Source organism: Erithacus rubecula (genome assembly GCF_903797595.1).
Source record: "Erithacus rubecula genome assembly, chromosome: 1".
Classification (NCBI taxonomy): Eukaryota; Metazoa; Chordata; class Aves; order Passeriformes; family Muscicapidae; genus Erithacus; species Erithacus rubecula.
In genome coordinates this window covers 3,764,544-3,782,043 of record NC_136658.1, presented here as the reverse complement: position 1 = coordinate 3,782,043, position 17,500 = coordinate 3,764,544, and the positions used below count along the sequence as shown (strand labels likewise).

The 17,500-nt window shown below is 39.2% G+C and overlaps 1 protein-coding gene across 3 annotated transcripts in view; it reads left to right on the top strand.

Moving 5' to 3' along the window:
• The window catches only part of GABRR3 (gamma-aminobutyric acid type A receptor subunit rho3), a 51,039-nt gene that overhangs the window by 21,249 nt on the left and 12,290 nt on the right, over window positions 1–17,500 (top strand). For all 3 annotated transcript variants that reach the window (XM_079302095.1, XM_079302096.1, XM_079302094.1), the window contains exons 2-3: window positions 2,547–3,045; window positions 9,941–10,053. In XM_079302095.1, coding sequence (XP_079158221.1) covers window positions 2,918–3,045; window positions 9,941–10,053 — 241 coding nt within the window. In that variant the 5' untranslated portion in view covers window positions 2,547–2,917. The remainder of the gene's footprint in view (window positions 1–2,546; window positions 3,046–9,940; window positions 10,054–17,500) is intronic.

Here is a 17,500-nt window from a genome sequence, read left to right as displayed (position 1 = left end):
CCATAGAAAAACAAAAATGCTGCCTACTCCTGCACTGCTGTGTTGCATTCAGAGTCGTGGATGTGGTTAATCTGCTCTCTGTGATTTGCTGGTTGTTTGTAAGAAGTGAGTGCTTCTTAGGGGATTTATTAATGTTTTCTTCCTTGTATTTCATTCTCTAGGAGAATAAAAAAATACTTGCCATGTAAACCTACACTCCCCATTCCACACTGCATTTCTTCTCACTGCATCTAATGTACAGACTGAAAAGTGTGCTGTGGTTTTTCATCTCCATATGTTTAAAATGGTCTTTAGGTGGGATCAGATTTTCTGCAAAATTCCAGCCTCTGAAGCATTTCTTCATCCCTGGTATTCTTCTGTTCTTGTTTTTACAGTAGCTGTTGTCAATCTGCTTTGCTCTGTGATCTGTAGTGGAGAGGGGTCTGTAGCTCCAGATTGCAGTTACCAGAAGGGATGTTTTATTTTGCTGACTAAAAGCAGGCATCTCATTTTCTGAAACCAGGTGGTGTGTTCACCTTTGCTTCTTTTCCCTGCTTGCTTGTTTGCAAACTGTTCCAGGGAGCTGATGCACTGTTACCATGTGCTGGGTTTTGTCCCAGGAAGATAAGCATGGCAAACTTTTAATAGAATACAGATAATTTTAAAGAAATAATTTTACTGATAGCAAAGAGACAGTGCTCTGTGTTTAAGCACAAGACCTGATCAGCAACTTGGCCAAAACATGCCAAGTGTATTATCTTGTTTTCATTCTTCTCCATAGAGGGATCTTTTTGGAATTTATTACTGACAAATGCTGAGGAGATTAACCTGTTTTTCTTAATGGTAATTTATAGTGATATTATAATCTGCTCTGTGTAATGCTCCCTTTCCCAGAGAAAATGAAAACAGATGTAGCATGAAGAAACCCTGTTGCTGTGGGTTTGCCCTCACTGATATTTACTCCCATCAGTGGAAATGTTTTTGATTCCCCTTTGCAGGAGAGGACACCCCTCCATGTGTGTGGGCTAGATGGTTTCTGGAAATATGCCATAGGATAGAGGGGTTGTGCTTAGCATGCAGGCCTTTCTCTTTTTTTTTTTTTATTTTATTTTATTTTATTTTATTTTATTTTATTTTATTTTATTTTATTTTATTTTATTTTATTTTATTTTATTTAATTTTTTGTTTGTTTGACTAGAGCTGATTTTAGCAGGGTAGTCAAAGGAGCATTCAGCATGCTTTGGAAAGCCTCCATGGAGCAGTCTTTTCAGCAGCACAGCTTGGTGGTGAAGTTGCTGTTACAGCCAGGAGTAATAAAGCAGTGGGGTGCTGATAGCTCAATGAAAGCAGCCTCTAATTTCCTGTGTTTCTGTCAAAGACTCCCCTCTCCTGGAGGGAGGGGCAGCCATGCACAGCTTGGCCAGGGACATGCCAGTCATTCTGCAAAGCCAGATCTCTGGAGCAGCACTTCAATAAATTCACAAAGCAATTTTTACTTATTTGTTTCTAATTGACTCCTTTGAGTTCCTTGAGGGCAGCACACAAAATCATCACGTTTGTGCATTAGCATGACATGATGTAACCACAGGTCCCCTACAGAACTCTTGGTGGATAAACTTCAGCACCCAGAACATCCTCTCTCTCCCCATTCATGTCTCCTGCTTAGTGGGGATAACAGGCAGTGGTTTCAGCTAAGGATTACATTAATATCCAAAACACAGCTTTCTCCACAGTATCTGGAAACAATGGGAGCTAGAATTAGCAGGGAAGACAGGATATGAATGTTGCATTCTTTCATAGCTGAGGAAAATGGTTGGAAATGAGTTAACTCTGATGGAAGTGCAGGTACACAGACGTGCAGAAATCTTTATCACACAGCTTGCAGTGTTGTCTGCTTTTTATTTCATTTGCTGCTACTCCTGGGCCTGTGTTTGGGAGGGAAAAAAGAGGATCCAAAGGCTCTTAGATTTTTTCTTACATGTAATTTAATCAGTGGGCTAAGACTGATATATGTAGGTTGGGTGACACCACGGAACTTAACCAGACTGGCTCAAGAACTCGTATTTTTCTCCACCTAATTAATTTAATTCAACCTTCTGTTGAGCAGGTAAGGCAGGCTAAATGAAATAAAGATAAAATTAGGGTTGGTGGAAGTATATTGGATCTTGGACATGCACATACCTTGTGAATTTAATAGCTGCAGAGTTTAGTAAAAAGAAGAAGAAAAAGGAGAGGGGGGAAATTGAATTTTCTGGTAATCAAAACAGGGGTTCATTTTTAGTTTGGGCTTGTACAGGGATATTGTTCTGTTCAGAAGAAAGTGTGTGTGTACTGACAAAATGCTGGCAGCTGATGGAGCCAGAATTGATGTTAATGATTGGGAAGACAGAGCAATGTAGCCAGTTAACAGAAGAGCTTGCTCTGTGCAGAAGATGATTTTGAGCAGATACACACATATATAGAAAGCAAGATTAATTTAGAGACCTTTGTCATTAAAGCAGATTTTTGTATGGTTTTGTGTGGGATTTAAGGGGGATTAAATGTTTGACATCACTTTGCCTGCACAGGCTATGTTGAAGAGGTTACTGAGCGGGTGATGGAGAATTTAAAAACGCGCCTTTGCTGAAAGAGAGGCAGCAATGGATCAGAGGAAAGCAGCCTGGCCAGGCAAACTGCCCTACCCACCACAGTGCTGAAAACAATGGACAGCAGATGCGGCAGGGATGTGCAGCTGAGGGAATATTTATGATTTGCCAAAATACAAGGGGAACTCGGCGAGGACATCAGAACTGGGATGCCCCTGATTTCTCTCTTCGGGGATGCCTTGCTGCACCTGCATCTTTTGTCTGCTATGCTGTTTCTAAACGGTAAAAACACTTAAAAATAAGAAGTCAGCAAGGTGGATTGGGTAATCAGGTGAATTTCTCTTTTGGAAGAGATGGTCCTGGTCATGAAACTTCTGTTCCTCACCTGCCTATGGCCAACAGCAGTGCTACACAGTTCTCACAGTCAGCATCACCGTCTTCATCATCGGCAACAAATGTCATTCTCAAGGAAACATAACAGGTAAGAAATAGACTTTATCTGTCTCTGTTCATCTGGTAAACTTCATGCTGTCAGCCACCTTCCAACACACCCTTTTGGTTCACTGTCCTGTTTATCCAGTCTCTGGATTGATAGGATGCATAGTATTGATAGGATGTTCCCAAACAGAAATGGTGAAGTATTAATTCATTTTTCATAATCAGACCTTTCACATTGTGATTTTATAAATTCCTCATGAATATGCAGTTATGTACCCACCCAAACCCACACACAGCTCTTTTACCTGGTGTGATACAAAGCTACCAGACTACTGCTGTGATGTTTCAAGTGTTTTTGCCCTCTAACTCCCTCACAAGAAGCAAAATTGCATTTCAGAATCCTATGCCAATGTTACAAAGGGACTTCTATTACCTAAACACAGAGTAGCTGCACTATAAAGCTACAGAAGACTTTTTTATGGCACTAAACAGGGTGAATGACACCTTATTTGTAGTGATGACACGGGGTGTTCCCTTTCTGGAATATACTTAATGCTTTTAGACATTGAAGATTGTTCTTGGCCTTTCAATCAAGTAGCTGGCTGAAAATGAATAATGATACAGGTCTTTACCTGTAAATTTCTGGGCAAAGTGTCAGTGCTTTCTTCTAGAGAGGCAGCTCATATCTGCCATGTGAAGTCTCAACCTGTTTCCAGATTAATGCAGTAGTATGTGAATAGACCAATGGCTGCCAGTGGTAATACAAGGAGAATTCCTCTTTCTTGGGAGTAAATAGCTCCATTTAAGGAAGGAGAAGAAGGGATACAACTGTGAGATTTTAAAATGTGCTTCATCCCCTACTAAAATGAGAAGGTGAGCTCATAGTTTATTTGTACAATTTCACATTCTGAATAAAAGTAATATAACTGGACTCCTCTGATGTGTTCAAGCTGTTTTTTTTCCTCTCAAGTTTCAAGCTTTGCAGCAGGTGTACAGCTGTTTGCCTCCTGTACCACTTCTCACGCAGTCATCCAGCAGTGAAATGTCTCTGGAACCCTCCATGTCTTGATTAAATCCTGTTTAGCAAGGTAACAGATGACACAACAGAGGTGCCATTTCACTCAGGACTTCTGGGTTTCTGTTCAAAGTTGTGGGTCTAAGTTTGGTGCAAGTCAAAAGCTCATGAAAATGACAGCTATTCAGCAGGCTGTTTCAAACAGTGTGAGTGCTGATGCACAATTATTTGTTATAACCAAGGAAAATAAACAGATCTAGCCCCAGTATCAACATAAGATTTCATCTGGTGCTTTGCCAGTTTCAGGAAGCAGTTAAGAATCAAATTGAAACTGAATAAAATACCTTGTTAGTGCTAGTGGCAAGGAAAGTCTATTTTAAGCTCATCTTGTACACTTTTGTCTGTAGTAAGAGGGTGTTGCTTTTATCCAGTTCTCCCTTTAGCTAAGAGCAGTTGCTCCATCATTGACATAAAAAATCAAAAAGCAGGAGGGAAACCTGGTGGTAGGAGACAGGAAATTTTGTGGCATCCTGATGAACATCCTCTTGCAACAGCAGTGTTAGCAGAGTGTCCTCTCCATCCTCACTGGTACATGCAAATGGATCCACGTGACAATCCTGTGTCAGGCACAAGTGTGTTATCAGAAAGGAAGAATAGAACAAGGAGGAATCCATCTGCTGCTGCCTGGTGTGGCAGTTTGCTTTACACAAGGCAAGCTTTGGCATCCCACATCCTCATTTCCAAAATCCTGGTGATTTTGAACTGGGAAGAAGACTGCAAAATCTGAGCTACAGAGGATCCCAAAGCTGAAAAGCAGCAAATCAGCTTTTCTCTGCAAAGGATCCAAATGTGTTTAATTTCTCTTTGTTTCATTCTCTGCTTTTGTTCTAAAGGCTGCATTATCCTCCAGTACATTGCATCAGGGTCTGACTTTCCACCAGCATCTTTTTCTTTCTGAGGAGCAATCTTTCAGCCAGCACTAGGGTTATTAGGGACACAGCTGACAGATGGCCTTGGTTAAATGGGTGGCCTTTTTAAAAGAATCCCTTGTGAAAATGTTACTTAACCTACAAGTTCCACTGTTTTAATAGAGTAACCCAATTCTCCCTCCAAAGCTGTTTGTCTGCATTCTCCTGCAAAGAAGATTTTAAAGCATTAACCAAAAGTACATGAGAAAGCGATTATTCTTGTGGTCCATTTCCTACAGCACAGAACAAAACATTTGATTGCCAAAATATTAGGTTTTTTGACAGTACATATTGCTGATGTTGCTAAACAATTAGGAATGCATTTTGATGCGTAGGAGAGAGAACTGTACAACTTTCATTATTTCATTTATCTGGGCTTCAGGGCTCAATGAATGTATTAAAACATTTAAGAGGTCACACTGCTGGATTACCCCATAGACTCCCCTTGGATTAAGGTTTTTGTAACTTTTACCTTTTGGATGCCTTTGATTTAGTAGTAGCCAGAGTATCTTGGGAACACAATACTGGAAAGAAACTTACAGCCATGACATCCACAGTATTCTTTTCATAAGAAGGCACTTTAATAGTATTCTTCTCATAAACTTACCTAGTTTCATTCTGAATATGAAAGGATGATAGGGAAAAAACCCCTTTCTCTAGTTTCCTACAAGAACTTTTACCATATCATTAGCAGAGCTCTAAAGCAGAGCAACAGCTAAGCAGGATCTTTCCAGGGATCTCTGTCCTAATCTGAGTTTGTAACAAGGGGTTGCAAGCACAACCTTGGATGAATAAGAATAGGATAAATAAGATATTTCCCCCTAATATTTGCAGGTGTACCAAGTCACAAAATTTCCTCCAGCCACATCCTGTGTTGGATGTAATTTCTGCTAATTTAGTGATCTTAAGTAGATTTCTTTTCCATGAACTTGTCTGATTCCTCCTTGAACCAACATAAAATTTTGATAGCCTGTTAAAGACAACCTGATGGGACACGAACCACATCAATCCCACTCATGCCATTGGTTTATGGAGCTACCCTGATGACATTAAGTGATTAAATGCTTTAACCAAAAATTATCTAAGTACCTTTGAGCAGACCTTTGACCTTTCATTCACTAATGGTTTTCAAGGCTAGGTAGGAGCAGCTAAATTTGTCTTTGAAAGCCTGACACTTCTTTGTCCATTGTTAATTACTTGTGAATAAGCTGCTTTGGTTTTGTAGGCAGTGACTAATTGCTCTTTGAGATCCCTGGCAAATTCCAAGATCCATGCAAATAGTGTTAGGTAGGGAAGTGTCAAAACAGTATTCCTCACTGTTTTTCAGCCAAAATTTAATGCTTCCATTCATTTAATATAGAAGTACCAACAAGAATGAATTCCCTATGTGATCTCAAACACTTCAAGTGCTTTTTATGACCTCTTTTGGAATGTAATTATAGATTGCATTATTTAATTTGCATGATGTAAACCCTTACCTGAAATACAGCTGTGGAAAGCACAGCTATGAGTGGAAGCAGTAGTTTCTTGAGCATGTACCTCACTGAGACCAATAAATTTTTATCATTGTCCAGATCTACACCAATACCAGAGTTCTCTCTGTTGCTAGTTGCACAGATAGGAAAAGAGAGATTTCCTGTCCTTCTAATGGTTTCACAAAACCATCTGCTAATGGTTTCACAAAAATCTCTTTGCCAAAAGAGCTGTCAAGTCCTGGAACAGGCTATCCATGGAAGGAATTGATTCACCCACCATTCCTAGAGGTGTTTAAAAGATGTGTAGATGTGGCACTTAGGGACATGGTTTAGTGGTAAATTTGACAGGGCTGGGTTAATGGTTGGACTCCATGATCTTAAAGGTGTTTTCCAGCCTAAATGATTCTGGGATTCTGTGTGGGCTTTTCCTCTCAAGCACAGCCTGACATCTGCCATGCCATGAATGTGCAGAATCCATGGCTGTGTTCAGGTCCCTAGACCATGGTGTGCTGCTGAAAGCTGCACAATCAAGAAGCCTCTGAAATACAATCTGTTCTTTTGCTGTGCTTCTGTTGATGCCTTTTTCTGGCCTTAGAAAATTGGGAGTCAGACACATTTAAGGGATAAGGGTTTTTTACCTCAGTATTTTAATAAGGATCCTTATTGTTGCACCACTTTGCCAAGGTGGAATGTGCTGCAATGCAACCTCATGATGGATCATGTATACAATTTATAGACTTTACAAATGAGCATATCTAACAAGGATATGGGAGGCCTGGATGAATGGTTGGATATTCCCATCCATGGAATTCCCCCATGGATTGGTCAAATCTCTAGTTTCCAGGATATGTTCTAGAGGAAGCCTTCATTTCTCAAGATAACATAGAGTTTTCCAGCCTCCTGCTATGAGGTCTTTAGCATGTTTGGCCTAAAAAATACTAGGGCTATGCTAAGTTATCAGACTTAAGGAATTACAAATATGCATGCTAAGAATACTGAGGATACATAAAAGTTAAACATAAGGTATATAAAAGATAAGGTAAAAATCATTTTGGCATAATTTTTTTTTTCCTTCTAGAGACTAACAAGGCTCTTTGTCTAGTCTCTATATTACCCACAGTTCCAGTTTACACAACTGGCTGGCCCACAGGCTATTACACAGATGATAACTATAATTACAGCTATTATAAATGTTTCTTTTATCCAGGCCCAGTTTGGTAACCATTAGGTCAGGGTGTGGAAGATATGGTCAAATTTCAAGGTGTCATTTCTGGAAGCTACTTCAGGCAACATTGGAGTCCCCTTCCAAATTTTATCCACATCCTTCTTAACTTTCCCACTTTAGTCAACAAGTATTTTTTTTGTCAAGGTACTGACAATAGCACATAACCTCTCTGTGTAGCAGGTATGAAATTGAGAGCTGTCCTGTTCTGTCCCTAACTCCTCCTGTAATTCTGAAATTGCATATGCTGCTTGATATGTTCAATGATTGCTGTGATGTTTACAATTGTTCTCTCCAGTTCAACTACTCTGTAAGAGGGAACCCCTCTTGCTGCTTCATCACTAAAGCAATTTCCCACTTTGGGGGCTGTTTTCCCTTTTTGATGGTCTCAGTAATGCAGAAAAGCTACTTCCATAGGCTTCCAAATACTTTGCAGGAGAGCAAGAATCTGTTCAGCATGCTTAAGCTCATTACCTTGAGCAGTTAGCAGTCCATGTTCCTTCCAAATAAATTTGTGGTTTAAAATCCCATAAGATCTCTTCCCAGTGGCTTATTAAGTAGAAAATTCCTGCCCTGGTAGCTTAAGTTTTGCCTCTCTCATCCAGGGGAAGTCTTCCTCAGGCACAGACTTGCTTCTAGTAAGAAGTTATAATAGATGAATCAGTTCCAGCCTGCTTCTTCCAGTGAAATCCTTGGAGCATCTAACAGGCATTTTCCTTGGCACATCAGATGACAAATGACCTCATGCTTCCCAACTGTATTAGCTGTGCCATGGCATTCTGAACATAATTCATCATTTTCTCCTCTCCTGGATCCCAAGCAGCAGAATTTCCTCATGTAGAACATTGCAGCTGTTCAGAATGTTGCCCATTCTACCCTGATGCAGGCTTGCTCTGTGGTGATTTTAATTCTCTGAAGCGTGGGCTTTCATTTCACTATCCACATGATTTTCATACTTAGAAAACTAAAGTCTGTGTTTGAAATGCTTCATGGACCTTCTGATTTCCCTGGTAATTTCATTCAGACAGCAGTGCCAGAGACATTCAGTGCTAAGGTAAATGAGTTTGTTCAAGACCAAAAATTCTGAGTAGCCCAGCAGCTATCTCATCATTCCTGTAATGTAAAAGTAGTTTCTTGAGTTTCTTTATTAAGGAAAAAAGGGGGGGAAGGAGAAAAATAAGTATATAGAGGCATATACCTTATCCTAAGGTATTCTATACCTTGCCTTAAGCAGTGTTTGACTACAAGGCCAATTTTCAGAACACATTTCTATCATTCAGTCTAAAGTAATAATTAGACTTGCTTGCAGCAAAGTCCCAGAGAATCACAGAAGGTATGAAAGAAATTGTGTCTAGGGAGAGTCCCTTGCCTGTGGCAAAGCAGCTGTATTCAAGTCACTCCTGCAAATAAATGTCTGACCTATTCTAAAATAGCCTGAGTGAAAGGAATCTCAAAACCTGCCCAAGCAATACATTCCCATGTCTCACTGTTCTCACCATGAGAACACTTCTGTGAGGAAGGTGTTTCTAATGTGTACAACAGAACATAAAATCATGAGATCATCTCATTCCAATCCCCCTGCCACGGGCAGGGACACTTTCCACTAGACCAGGTTTCTCAAATCCCATCCATCCTGGCCTTGGGCTCTTCCAGGAATGGGCATCCACAGTTTCTCTGGGTAACCTGTGCCAGGGCCTCTCCACCCTCACAGGGAAGAATTTCTTCTTTAATATCCAATCTAAACCTACTCTCTTTCCATTTAAATCCAGTGTTCCTACATGTCCCTAGATCCAGAATCATCCTTTCTCAGTCCTTCTATAAAAAATACTGACTCATTTGAGCTCCTAGTGAAAAAAACCTCATATTTATAATAAAAATCCCATATTTACAATTGTCTTTGTAGTATGGATAATGTATGAAGTGGTTAAACCATGGATATGTGGTTTTATTTCCAAGTTTGATTTGCAAGTGTTTATATGAAAAATAACTTCAAACAGCTCTGTTCTTTACATATGATGATAGCTACAATCTCTGAGGAGAACAGAAGAGGATCTAGTAGCTCTTCCTGGGACTTCTTATAAATAATTGGTGTATCTTTCTCCAGCTTTATTAGCAGCTGTTACCCTTAAAATTCCAGATTCAGCTGTCCAGTATTCCCAGGTCCTTATTTCATTTGACTAGCACTGCAAATGTCAAGGCAGAAGAAATAAACAGTTTCTCACTTTTTTTTTTTCTTCTTTTTTTTTTTATTAACATAGCAAACGAGAAATTAAAATGAGGAAACTTGACAGCACAAAGGTCCGACCACTTAAAACTGAGCAGCTTCTTCACATAGAGGACCATGATTTTGCACTGAGACCTGGATTTGGAGGTAAGCAGCACATGCCTGCACTGTGCTGGTTAAGAGTTTATCCTCTCTCTGGGACTTTACTTGAACTTTGTCACCTCAAGTGGAAAGACAGACTTAATGGCAGCACACCTCAGTTGTTCTTTAGGAAATAAAGGAAGAAGAAATACAGAAATAGTCAAAGACAAGAGGCTTCTCTGTGTTTAATGTATCAATGAAGAAACTGTTCAAATTGTCTGCTTTATAGAACTAAGTAAAAAATGGTATTAGAATAAGGTTCTTTGAGATTGAGGTTCTGATAATTAAGGTAACCCTGTGAACTGCACAGTCTAGTAGCAATTAGCAAATTATGTAGTCATCAGATTTGTTTTCAGAGATTGAAATAAGTTCCTAAATCTGTTTGCTGTGTACAAAATTTAAAAAAAAAAAATCCTACCCATAGGCCTTGAGGTTATTATCATGTTGTTTCTGTCTTGTTGGGCACTATGATGATTATTTGTTCATTTAACTAAATTGCATCTGGATGAAGGTAGCATTCAATGGCATGTTCACAGTTCAGATTCAATTTTGACTGTCCTTCATGGAAGGGAAAATGAGAAAGTGCCCCACTAATAAGCTTTGTCTGAGCCTTTGCGTCACCATTCCCTTTCCATGATTCATGAAAATAGACTGGGCTGCTCTGGATTATGAGGCCAAAATAAAATGTATGAGGAGCAATAATCAGTTGTGTAGACAAACACAGATTTGGGAGGCAAGCTGAGGTCTGTGGAGCTGCTCTTGTTGACAGCAGGGCCTGCTGATGGTCCCCAGAGGAAGAATGGGTAAGGAAAGCATTTTTGGATGCAATGGGAGAATGGGAAAGGATTCCTTGTTGCCATAGAAATTATGTCTTGTCAGACAGCAAAAGCCTTGCCTGATGTTGAACAATAGTTGAGATACAGTTCCTTGGCAACAGAAATTCAGATTACCTCTTGCCTAATACCTGTCTTGTCTAATATCTGTTCATCTGGACGTCTTGTTACCTCACAAGGAATTTAAATTTTTCAGAGTGTCACCTCAGAAAGGAGAAAGCACTTCCATGAAAGCAGACAGTGGTTTGTGGTGTCCTTTACTGCTGGATCACCCCAGAAAACAGTACTGGGGGTTCTACATAAAAGCAGCTTTGAGAACCTGTGATCTGGCAGTTGTCATTTTCCACAGGCAGTGAGGATTTTTTTACACCCAGGCTTTTTCTCCTTGTCCTTTTTTTTTTTGTAGATGACTCGTCACAGAACCCATTCAGTTCCTCTTGAAGCCATCTGTAGTTTTTCCACTGACTTCCCTGCACAGGTCCCTCACTCATCACATTGCCCTGGGTGTGATTTTAGCTGTACTCCTGTCTTTCAGAAATAGCTTTCAGCTATTTCTGGGAGTGCCTCAGCTCTGCTTCTCCTCTATTATCCACATGCCACAGTGGCATGGGAAGCACCTTTTTCTTCACACACTTTCAAATATTCAGAACTCCCTTAATATGTGGAATGTGAATCTCTCTTAGACTAACACTGGTATGTTTATAGCACAGAGAGAAAAAAAGTCACAGTGAAATGAGTGTCAATCCCAAATTTATCCTCCAGAATTCCTGTTTTACCATTGATTTCAGTGGTGTTGCAGTAGTAAGGAATGCTTTGGCATTCATGAGGCAGCAGCAGAGTTTTAACACACAATTGTGACCTCATCAGTGGACAAATTTCTCTACTCAAACATGAATCTGAAAAACATCCCCGTGATTATTTAATGACATTTATTATTATATTTATTTGTTTATTTATTTATGACACCTAATTTGATGACTAGGTGTGCAGCAGGAGGAAATTTACCTAGAAGAGAGGGAGAAATTAGAGTTTGTCATTGCTACAGTCATTGCCACAGCATTGAGACCTACAGCACTGTGGCTTTGTGCAGTTAACACAGGTGAAATTTTGGGTTTGTTTTTCACATTTAATGAAGCAGCTCTGTACTGTGACTCATGAAGGGCTTGTGTCTGTCATGTGCCACACATCACATGATTTATTCAGCTCAGCACAGTGCATCAGTTTGCAACAACAACAACAAAAAAAAACCAAAACAGATCAGGAAAGCTGGATGAGAAGCAAGTATTTATTCTTTACCTATAGAATAAGAATGGGGTTTCCTCCCTCTCCTATATGCCATTATGATTTTGTGGGTAGGTCAGGGAGTTGGAATGAAAAATTTTGTTAATCTGGATCCACTGTGCCCCTTTGCCTGAGAAAGTCAATCACCCTTTGCACCAGTTTAGGAGAAAAGGTAGCAGGAAAAGGTGGCTGCTGGACATTCCTCAGTTCAGAGAACTCTTAAATCTAAGTCTGCCTTGTTTGCTTTCATTCAGCCCCACACACACAATGGAAATGAGCAGACCAAAGGACCCAGAATTTTTAATACTTACAATGAAGTTATACAAAGGAAAAAGAGAGAGAGCACATGCTGAATTGATTTGTAAACTGAGCAAAGGGACAGGGAAAAACATGGGGGAAATAAATGTAGAACTGTTGGAAACTGATGCTACTGGCTGCAGTGTTACTGGAAATAATTGTGGAGGTGAGAGATCCATTTTTTGACCAAATGAACACAATTCTGCTGCCATTTATATGGCATTCTTCTGTGATTGCAGTGCCATTCCAGCTGCACAATCAGAGTTTGACTATCTGACAGTAGGTTTTAAAATTTAGTCCTGACATTGTCCCTTTATTAGCAGATTAGAGATCAAAGCCAGAGAGCACTGAGATGAAGCAAACCCAGCAAGCTGCAAGCAGGCTGATCCTACTCTTTAAAAATGTTACTTTGCAGTTCATTATACAGTGAGGTTAAGTGAGGCAAACCAACAATTCAGTACACCCAAACTTTAAAAATCTAAACTTGACATTGTTGCATTGTACTTACTCCCCAAGCCAGGTTCTTGAGTTGTTGGTGGTGGATTTTTCCTTTCCTAAATTTTTTGTTGTGGTTGTTGTTTGATTGTTACCTTCTGTGTAATGTCATGGTCCTGTTTGGTTTGGAAATGAGAAGGCAGCTTAAATTGGGAGTGGAGAAAAATTAAGAAATGAAATTATGCGTCTAGCACTTCTTGGAATGATTATCCCCAAGTTTTAAACTCAGCAAGAAAGGGTGAGCACAGACAATGAATGAGACTTCTCAGCATATCCTGACTTGTAACAGCTCAGATCTGAGGGCCACAATGCAGGCTGCAATAGCAGCCAAAACTCCATGTTGAGAGAAGTCTTAGGGCAAATCCTTAGAAATGTTTTAAATCTACTTTTGCTTTCTAATATACCATTTTCCCCCCTCTTGTATCTGTATATCCTTTTATTTTCTGAACTATCTTATTTCAAAGTATTGGTTGAAGTTACACATGGTGTTGTATGCATGTGTGTGTATATATGTATATGGATATATATTTTCATTTCATGGTGTCTTAAGGACTTGTAGTTTCCTACACTACAAGTGTGTTAAAGTTTTAAAATTGATAATCTCTTCTTTTTCAGCCAATACAGAAGATAATAACATAAGCCAGTATTAAAAATCATGAAAATAATTTAGCAGCATTTAGCTGGTCAAGAGGTAGCAGTCTTTCCTGAAAATTTGCATCTCAATCTGCAATTCAACATCATCTTAATTCTGAATTTTCAGATGATTGGACATCCCATTATATCACTCCCTCTTTATCCTTCTTCCCTCTTCAAAATGAATTAGTAACAGTTATATTCATATGAAGGTAAAAGGGTGAGGGGGAAGGGAAGATATGCTCAGTGTATGTTCAAAAAGTGCTGGAATTCTAACAGCTCTTTGCCACCAAGTTGTTTTCTTTTTGCACCACAGCTCCCCCTGAAAGATGAGAAATATCTCCTCACTGTGATGAAGACTCACATGGATGAAAGTGGAATGGCTTTTTATTATCTGTTACTAGAAGGAATAACTGGGGCTCCAGGAGGGGAGGGGAAATATTTTGATTATTTGCAAGGCCTCTAATAGTCTTCCTCTGGATTTTTTTCTTTCACATTGCTAAATCATCCATTTCAAGAGCTGGTTAGTGCTAATACCAGCCCACCTTCATTTCTTACATAAATAAGAAAGAAATGCAGTAGTAACAAGAAAATACTGTTGCCAGTAATTCTGTTCCTGTCATTGCCAGAAGAAAGTAAGTAAATCCACAAAGCTTCAGCTCCCTTGAGCTTGTTTACATTTTTATCCAGTTTTCTTCCTCTATAGATCCATAGGCCTTTTTTAGAACAAAGTCCACCTACAGATCTTAATTGTCCCCTGGTCTCTGTCTTGTACTGGCAATTTTCTCTAGACTTTCCTTTTTTTTTTTTTTTTTTTTTATTTCCCTCCTCAACATGCACTCTTACAAAGCCAACTGGATACAGTTGTTTCTAAATTCAACATTTATCCCATAGATCTTCAGGTGCAATGTGTTGCATGCCCAAAGATCTGGCTATTATAAAAATATTATAGACTTCACTAAGCCAGTCATTATTACTGTAGAAATGGATCCTTCAAATGCTAAAAGGATAGCCTTTTTACATAATATCCCTTCTAAAAAGGGTATTACAGAATTTGCCTGATGTAGTATCTATTAATAAAATTTCATGCTCATCAAGGAATTCTTTTGCTATGCTTTGACTTTTAAAATGAAAGACTGGAAATGGCTTGCATGGAGACAAACCTGTCTGAAAACAATGCTGGTTTTTTCTGCTGAGGAGTAATTATACTGAAAATCTGTGGAGCCTCCATTGTGAAAATCACTAATCCCTCTAAAATAATGATTTGTAGTGACTCTCCAGAAGCAACTGAAGCTGCTCAATTTAATAACAAAATCCTCTCTGCCATCCCCAGTTTTGTCAGACTGGGAAATAAAAACCACAGCTTTTCTCTGCTTGCTTTTTTTTTTTTTTTTAAAGTGAATTTGATGCTGTTGTCTGATGGTCAGCCAGAGATTGAAATCCTCAATCTAGCAGGGAAAAAGCTGTGGTGCAGACACAGAGGTAGATGAATTGCTTTCCTATTTAGGTTTAGGAACCTTTTGAAATCTTACTGCAATTGTGTTTTTTTTCTAAAAACATTTTCTTGTGACAAAACACATCCAAGGGATGAAGAAATTGCAGTTCCCAGCAGCCTGTCCCAATAGTTAATTATTCCTGTTTCTAGTGGAGTTGATTTTTAATCAACACAGAAATACTCCCAAAAACCATGAAGGATTAGACCAGACTGAGGCCAGTAGGTATCTTGTTAGTGACAACAATATAGAAATGCTCCAGATTAGAAAATTGAACAGCACAGTGATCAGGGCTGCATATATGTGCAATGTTTACTGGTTTTATTATCTACTTGCATTTGTTGGCAAAGTAGAGTCAGAATAGGAAGGAAATACTTGCAGCTGCTCTGATTTGTTGGTAATGGGTCAGGGCTGGGGTGGGGGATGTGCTTTAATAATTCTTTGTGGTCAGTGTTTTCTCACTAAGCATCATGAGGCCTTTGTCTTTCTTCAGACAGAGAAGAGGAATCTCTTCTCAAGCTTTCTGTTTCACAGTTCTTCCATTTCTACCTAATCAGGAGCAAATTTGATTGTAACAGTTCCCTTTTTATTCAATTCACTTTGGAATTGTTCACTGTATTTCTCCTGGCCATAGGTTTTGATTTCTTTTATGCCATTCATTGGCACCACCACTAATATAATCCCAGTTCCCAGTGCAGTACAAGCTGTCCTTTCAAAGAATCAAGTGTCTCTCTGTGTATTTATGGATGTGGTACTTTGGTTTGTGTGCATGCAACCAACATAACCATAAACTGCCACTGATTTCTAGTTGTGTGATAAGTTCCTTTGTATCTACCCAGAGGAGCTGAATTGTTGATGGAAATTTTGCCCACACTGGAATAATGTTTGTTTGGGTAAGAAATTGTAGTTTTTGAAATTCCAAAAAATACTAGAGCTGCTATCATCACACTTGGAGCAGCTGTCACTGAGAGAAGCCTTTTCCTCACTACAGGTGACACATGGCTTAAAAAGTCAGGTGTCTGATTCTTGTGTAGCTCCTTGCTTGCCTGAAGAATGTTGATGGGAGACATTTAACTTTATTTACTTTGGATTTGTCCTTGACTCAAGAACTGGTAAAGCCTTTCTTGACATTGAGAGCTGCTCCCCTTCTCCTCCTGTTCCACCCACATAATTCAATATAAATTGTTGTTTGCATTTAAATGATGTGTGAGTGTCTTTTGTGAGCAATGCTCACATCAGGTATACATGCCACAATGACTTCTACTCTGGCTAAACCCATGTTAAATTTACAAGATTTCAGTGGAATACAGAAAAGATGAGAATGAATGAACTCCACTCAGATGACAACCAGGCACCTTTGTACCAGTGTTTGGTATGAGTTGGTATTTAATGTAAGTAAACTATTTGTGTGTTGTGATCAAGACAAAGCAAGAAATGGGCAAAACTAGTTTAGGAGAGTTATAAAAACTTATATTTTTTTGTATGAAGGAGTCTGGCTGAATATACTCATTGATACTCTTGTGTATCAGCCTCTGGGGCAGCTGTCTTTTGCTGTCTCTGTTCTCCAGAAGAAGCAGCATTTTCCAAGTGCTGCCTGGTGTTTTACTAACAAACCTTGCTGTGTGTGCTGAGTCCTGAATCTTCTTTTGGGCTTTGGCCAAGAAGCTGAGGGAGGCATTCCTCTCAGAGAGAGACACAATTTCTGAGCTGAAGAGCCCAGCTCTTGTCAGTGCCTAGATATTTTCTGGTGTCCCCTGCTAAGTTTGAGCACATCTTACCTTGCTTTCCCATGCACAAATGCATCTTTTTCTGTTCTGTGCAGGGACAGACTCTGCATTAAAAAAAGACAAGTAAAATCAAGAGATTACAGAGCCAGATTTAAAAATATCTCTAAAATAGTTCAAGATCTTTACTGGTAAGAACTGGAGGCAGCTGTGTAATCCTCGAAGGCTGCTATTTTAAGGATAATTCCAAAAAGGGACACAATATTGTGGCTGGTTATCACAAGAGTGATGTTCCTGGACTATTTTAGTTTGCCAGGCATATATGCATGCTCCTCTCTTTTCACACTGAAAAGAGTGGAAATATTTTCCTATTTGGCTGTAATTTTGAATTGATATGGAGTAACTTCATCCTAAAAATGTACTCAGGAAAAACACGGCACAGTAACAGAACATTATTAGTGTGTGTACAACTTTTCCCTTGTGAGGTAGTGAGCAAGCAACATTTTTCATAAACAGCTATACCAAAAACTTACAGAGTTCAGTAACTAAAAATGGTAAAAGCCATAATAGGTATGTTGTTTGTGAATAAGCGTTGGAAGTTTTGAGAAAGCTTTGCAATCTTTGATGCATTTTGTGTATTTACTCAGCTTTTTCCTGTGGTGGTTCAGAATTGCACTCCAAGGGGTTCATTAGCTAT